Source organism: Triticum aestivum, chromosome 7B (genome assembly GCF_018294505.1).
Source record: "Triticum aestivum cultivar Chinese Spring chromosome 7B, IWGSC CS RefSeq v2.1, whole genome shotgun sequence".
In the NCBI taxonomy this organism is placed as follows: domain Eukaryota; kingdom Viridiplantae; phylum Streptophyta; class Magnoliopsida; order Poales; family Poaceae; genus Triticum; species Triticum aestivum.
In genome coordinates, this window is record NC_057813.1 from 644793260 (window position 1) to 644800335 (window position 7076).

At 50.9% G+C, this 7076-nt stretch overlaps 1 protein-coding gene across 1 annotated transcript; it reads right to left on the bottom strand.

Annotated features, from left to right (window-relative positions):
• Nucleotides 1-847: 847 nt before the first annotated feature.
• LOC123161255 (uncharacterized) lies at nt 848-3301 on the bottom strand. Its single transcript, XM_044579111.1, has one exon. It carries the CDS (start codon nt 3288-3290, stop codon nt 969-971), a length of 2322 nt encoding a protein of 773 aa, XP_044435046.1. The 5' UTR covers nt 3291-3301; the 3' UTR covers nt 848-968.
• Nucleotides 3302-7076: the final 3775 nt, after the last annotated feature.

Here is a 7076-nt window from a genome sequence, read left to right on the forward strand (position 1 = left end):
GATGCCTCTAATAACTGTTGTGCCAAGTGCGCTATGCTGGTGAGTGGACTTGCATTCGAAATCTTATGCAGGTGAGACCATGTGAGAGGGGAGGGATGGGCAGATCTTCAACGCAGTCGCCCATATGTACTGTGGTTGCTAATAGTCCTGTGGTTGACCATGAACTTGTATGTCGGGTGTGGTTTTGGTTGGAAGATTGACGAGATGCCTCTCAACCCATTTGGAGTTAAACGGTCCATCATTAACTATTTGCATTATCAGTTTCACTGAGAAATGAAATTAACTCCTTGGTTTGAAAGCAATGAAGTAAAACGATGACACTTATTTTTTTCTCAAATACTCACAAGCATGCGTATCATATATTGATAAAGAGACTCATTCACGGTTTGAGTACAATGCCAAAAGCCAAAAGCACACCAAGCTAATCCCTAGGATTAAAACCACAACAACTATAAACAAGAATGAAAGAACTTTCCTTGCCCTATCCCTAGCCAAGAATGCAAAGAAGACGGGGGACGGCACTTATTTTGGATTGAGGAGTACATGATTGTTTACAATCTTATATACAAATAAACAGGGTCCGCCTCATATAGTCATACGTTAAGCGATTTTCAGAAGAGAAAACCCTACAATGTTAAGCATGCTTGCATTTTCCGCAAAAAAAAAAGCATGCTTGCATGATTGACGCCGCCGGCTGAGAGTTAGATCGATGAAACTCCTAGCTTACTGATGAGCAGCTTGGACGAATACTTTTACTTGAATAAAGCTCTCGAAATTCCCCCCGCGTAAAAATACACCCTACGCACCCGCGTTGGGATGGAGTCTGACCAGAACACTCTCAAAATAGTAGTCCGCACGCAGTTGTCTCAAAAGGACTAAAACGTACATATACAAAATACTCTAGTAGGAAACTAGTTAAGAGTACATTGGAGGCAAAGGTGCTTTGCCGCTACATAGATGGTATGTGCCTAAATCCGTGGACGGAGCAAGCTTTCATGGCAGACCGCCGGAGCAACCATACCCTGTAGGTCTTCTGATGAAATACAGTAGGCGGTCTGCAACGCCCGTGTCTCGGGGTTGTAGTATCCCAACACTCTCCCCGTGCTGAGAAGCACCCTCCCGTCCTTCGGATCAACGGCCAACAGCCTGGTCTCCGCCGACGGGTACAGCTGCCGAAACTCCCCGAGCTCGATACGGCAAGGCCATGCCGACCAAGAGCCCGCTGCACCTCCCAATGTCCACACGTCGATGGCGTTCGCGCCCGTGTCCGAGCACACGACGCACACGTTCCCTTGGAGCTCGGCAATGGACGTGATCTGGCCGCGGTCGCATGGCGGCCCTGGCAGCACCGCGAACTCCCGCGTGCCGACGTCGAGCGCCAGCAGCTCACACCGGCTTGAAGCTGGTTTATCATCGTCGCCGTCGTCTTCCACCATCCAGTAGAGTTTCCCGTCGGCATAGGCAGGCTGCATGTCGACCGCCGGCGGCCTTGGCGGGGGGCTGATTGGGATCCACGGTGACGGCGTGATGCCCATGAGCTGGACGTAGCACTTCATCGGTTGGTGATGTCGAGAGCCCGTCTCAGTCTCAGGACGGACGAGGCGTGCCAGCACGTGCTCGTTCCTACGCAGGTCGTAACCCAACCCTATCCAGCCATCAGAATAAGGAGAATTTGGTGGGTCTGTTTTTACGCGGCATCCGTAGTTCCTGATAGGGTTGCAGACGAAGTCGACGCGGGAGCCGCCGTCCATGTGGGTGACGAGGACGAGGCCGTGGCAGGGCCTGGAGCACACCGTCGACATAGACGTCTCGTGTAGGCTAGGGATCTCCTGTTGCATGCTCCGGCGGAACACCAGTGGCAGTGGGTAGAAGTCGAGGGCGTTCAAGAAGGGGCGGAGGAGGACGAGCATGAGCCGAGGGCTCTTGTTGCCCAGGTTCGCGTGGAGCGCGTGCGTCCGGGCGAACCGGTCGCTCTCGATCACCGCGCGCCACCCTTTGCACACGTGCGCCAGGGAGGCAACCGACCGTGCGGGTCGCCACTTGAGGACGTCCGACCACGCCTTCCTCCATGGGGAGGAGAAGGCGATCTCCTCGCTCGTGCGGCCCACGGGCACGAGGCTCTCCTCCAGCAACCCCGCGGTGCTGTAGGAAATCTTGGCTTGTTCGGCGGCGGAAACGATCTCCGTCGGCGAGACCAGCACCTCTGGGACGCCGCCGCCGCCTTGGAGGTCGAACGCGAGCACGCCCACCTCCGTGGCGAACATGATCTTCTGCACATTGCCCGCTAGGTAGGTTTCGAGGGGAGAAATCCAGGGTACCCGCAGCAGGTCGAGCTGGGGCCTGCAGGTCTGTGGGTGAAGCACGCGGTAGAGCTTCTCCCATTGCCCGGAATCTCGACAGGCCAGCCGCCAGATGCAGTAAGGGTCGACGTCGCTTCCTCGACCGCCGCGGAAGACACACATGCACAAGCGTCTGCCGAGTACCGTCAGCTCGAGCGGAACATCATTGCCTTGTGCTGATGGGGGTGTCGCCAGCAGACCAAAGGTCTCGTCGCCTACATCGAAGGTGACGATGTTGCTGCCGCCACGACCCTGGAGGAAGTGCAGGTACCCATCACAGAACACGGCAGGATGAACTCGCACAGGGACGCGTGAGGGGGGAGTCTGCCGAGGGACGACTCTCCACTGCATCGACACATCGAGCGAGAAGACCTCGCAACAGGGGGTGGAGCCGGAGTTAAAGAGCCGCACCACCTTGTGCTCCTTGGTGATCGGGCTGTAGCCCAGGCCGTAGGACTCGCCCATGGCCATGCCCCACCGGCGATCGTCGCTGTCAGGGAGGGGCAGAAGCACGCCGGTGCTTGCGTTGTAGACATAGTAGCCGCTGCCGGGCAGGCGGTGGAGTAGAACGAGGCCATTGCAAGGCTTGGTGAGGACCTTATCGATTAGCCACCTGTTGTCCGGGTCCTCGGGGTGCCCCGTTGTGAAGAAGAGCTTGGGCGTGGACCGGTGACGGTTGGCCTCACGGAGGTGGAGCTCGACGAAGGAGGCCGACGTGAGCGTTGCGGCCCACGAGCGCGACATGCAGCGGAGGCGGCCGACCGACTTGGCCGGCAGCCGGGCAAAGATCTCCACGAGGAGATCATCCGGTAGCGTCGTCAACTGAGCACGACCGCTCAGCGCACACTTGTTGGCACACCTCGTCGTCTCGGGTGTCTGCAGCACGGATCGTTGCTCGCGGCTATGGTCCAAGTCAAAGACGAGGCGCTGCAGCGACAAGGGCGTGGCCATGGATGTATGTTACTAGATGTTCGTCACCTGATCCCCGTCGTGTGTTGTATATATATATAGGCCTGGCTTGGTGCCGTCGATGGATGGGAGTCCGTCTCGGGCTGGCACCTGCAAGGTAATAATCTACCGGACATTCAGACTCGTTCGAGTAAGTACCACTGGCAATGAATCAGAACTTGAAAACATTTTTCGTTTGCTATAGGATTGAAGCAAACCCGAGGCCAAAAAAAAATCAACATGGAAATCTTTTAACGTTTACAACGACCAAAAATACGTCGTAACACTCCAACAATTAACGTATTAGAGCATCTCCAAAGGGCGCGCTAGAAAAAAAATGACTATATCGCGCGCGAACCAAAATTGGCGCTCCAGCAGACGCGCTAAAATTCTGCGCGCGGTAAAGTAGGTTCAGCGCGTTGAAAAAAACGGCATCGCGCGCTGCTTATTTGGTGCGCGCACTCGCGCGCGCTGGACATGCCAATCGGGCACACGAATCTCACCCACCGTCGGAACTGAAACCTGCGCCGGCGCCTCCGCTCGCACTCGCTCCGGCGACCCATCGACGCTTCCCCCGCCTGTCCGCGGCGCGCTGCCGCAGCTTCGTCCACCTTCTCTCCTCGTTGCGGCCCCTCGAGCGCACTGTTCCTTCGACGAACATCGCCCGGCGGCATTTGTAGCTCGGCGCCCACAAGGTATTTGACAAAACGCTTGCAAAGGTATACATTGCTAAAAACATTATATTTGTAGATGAATTTGATGCATGTTATTTGTCGTTTTAAAATAGTTTGAATTCAGCTTTTTAGATGAGTTCGTCTCATGATTCTTCCGACCAAGAATTTGATCTTCAAGAGGAGGACGTCGCAATGATCCTAGCTATGCACGTTAATAAAAAGCTGAAGCACGATGGTTCTGTTATCGGTCGTAAGAAATTGTGGAGGCACAGGATCGATCCCCATGATAGATTGATGAGGTACTATTTTGTGGAGAATCTCATATAACCCGAGTCCTACTTTCAGCCCGTTTTAGGATGAGCATCAGGTTGTTCAAAAACATTGCGGAGAAACTGGCGAGCCATGATCGGTTTTTTCAGCAAAGGAGGAATGTCGCCGGAGAACTCCGGCATAGCACCTTTCAAAAGATGACAGCCGCTTTGCCTATGTTGGCATACAGTATTCCGGGGGATCTAGTTGATGACCACTTGGCTATGGGTGAGAGCCAAGCCATCATGTGTGTCAAGCGCTTCGCGGTCGGAACTATACAAGTGTTTGGTCCGGAATATTTGAGAGCTCTCAATGCTGAACACACCGCAAGGCTTTTGGAAATGAACAAACCTCGCGGGTTTACAGTTATGCTTGGCTCAAATAGATTGCGTGCATTGCAGTTGGAAGAAATGTCCTAAGGGATGGCATGGACAATTCCACGACCAGAAAGAGGGTTTCACTATAATCCTTGAAGCGGTGGCCGATCAGGAGACTTGGATTTGGCATGCTTTTTTCGGAATGCCTAGATCTTGCAATGACATCAATGTTCTTCAGTGGTCACCACTCATGCATAGGGTTGCAAATGGTGAAACTCCAATGTGGAGTTTGTAGCAAATGGTCATACATACAACTATGGCTACTATCTTGCGGATGATATCGACCTAAGGTGGCAAATACTTGTCAAGCCGTTGACAAAACCGCAAGGTAAGAAAAATCTTGATTTTCACAATGCTCAGGCGGCGGCGGCTAGGAAAGATATGAAGAGATCTTTTGGGATTTTGGAAGCCCAACTTGCTATTGTGAGAGGACAAGCTAGATTTTGGGATCAAACGATCTTTTGGTACATTGTTTGATCATCAAGAGTGAGCGTGGGCAAGATTTAGACTATTCTCACTATGAGTTGTTTGAGACATCCCATGTGAGTGCGGAGGAGGGATGCAAGGCTGGAACACTTTATTGCCTCCTATCATGCATTCGACGTGCCGAAACGCATGATATACTTTAAAAGGATCTAGTCAAGGAGTGGTGGTCATGAAATGGGCGACAAAACTAGTTTGATATTGTATGTTTGTTGTAGTGTTGACTATGGATTGCATCACTATGAACTACTTGCAGGAAATATGCACTAGAGGCAATAATAAAATTATTATTTTATATTTCCTTATTCATGATAAATGTTTATTGTTCATGCTAGAATTGTATTAACCAGAAACTTGATACATGTGTGAATACATAGACAAAACTGTGTATCCCTAGTATGCCTCTACTAGACTAGCTCGTAGATCAAAGATGGTTAAGTTTCCTAGCCATGGGCATGTGTTGAAATGATGAATGGGATCACATCAGTAGGAGAATAATGTTTTGGACAAGACCCAGCCGTTAGCTTAGCATAATAATCGTTCAGTTTTATTGCTACTGCTTTCTTCATGTCAAATATATATTCCTCCGACTATGAGATTATGCAACTCCCGGACACCGGAGGAATAGCTTTGTGCTATCAAACGTCACAATGTAATTGGGTGATTATAAAGATGCTCTACAGGTATCTCTGAAGGTGTTTGTTGGGTTAGTATAGATCGAGATTAGGATTTGTCACTCTGAGTATCGGAGAGGTATCTCTAGGCCCTCTCGGTAATGCACATCATATGAAGCCTTGCAAGTAATGTGAATAATGAGTTAGTTACGGGATGATGCACTACGGAACGAGTAAAGAGACTTGCCGGTAACGAGATTGAACTATGTATGAAGATACCGACGTTAGAATCTCGGGCAAGTAACATACCGATGGCAAAGGGAATAACGTAGGTTGACATTGCGGTTCGATCGATAAAGATCTTCGTAGAATATCTGGGAACCAATATGAGCATCCAGGTTCCACTATTGGTTATTGACCGAAGAGGTGTCTCGGTCATGTTTACATAGTTCTCGAACCTGTAGGGTCCGCACGCTTAACGTTCGATGACGATATGTATTATATGAGTTATGTTTTTTGGTGACCGAAGGTTGTTCGGAGTCTCGGATGAGATCACGAACATGACGAGGACTCTCTAAATGGTCGAGAGGTAAAGATTGATATATTGGAAGGTTATAAACAGACACCGGAATGGTCCCGGAAGATTTTCGGAGTACCGGGAGGTTACCGGAACCCCCCGGGAAAGTTAATGGGCCTCATGGGATGTCGTGGTTCTAAGTCTGACAGTAGTGTAGGGGGGTACTAAAGGAGAGGCAAGATCCTAGCTATGGAGTAGTTCTATACGCAAGGGATTTACGAGTTCAGGCCCTTCTCGGAGGAAGTAACAGCCCTACGTCTCGGAGCCCGGAGGCGGTCGACTGGATTATATGCGTATGAATTACATGGGTGCGAACCCTTTACACTGAGGAGGGGGTGGCTCATATAGAGTCCGCCAGACCCCTCCGGCCCTCAGTTATGCAGGGTTTAAGATACATTAAGATTGGGCATTACTGGTAACGCTACACATAAAGTGCTATGATGACCATAAAAGCTACTTAATGACCGAACTTTGGCGTGCAGAGTGACTTTAGATCTCCTGGCCGTCGAGTGGTTGGCTTCATGGTCGAGTGTCTTCGAGTCAGTCGAGTGGAACACTTCCGAGTCGATTGACCGGTGGTTTCTTCTAGAGATGTCCTTGGGTAGGGTAGTTCGGACAGGTCCGTGACCCTACCCTAGGTACATAGCTTCATCATTAGCCCCCGAATGGATCAAGGTTTGAGTGGGGAAGGAGTTGAGAATTCTTCCGACCCATTTTTCATGCTATGAGTATGACTTATTCTGGATCAATGAACT

Excerpts from the sequence above, each read along its gene's own strand:
- LOC123161255 (XM_044579111.1), bottom strand. The coding sequence starts at position 3,290 with ATGGCCACGCCCTTGTCGCTGCAGCGCCTCGTCTTTGACTTGGACCAT.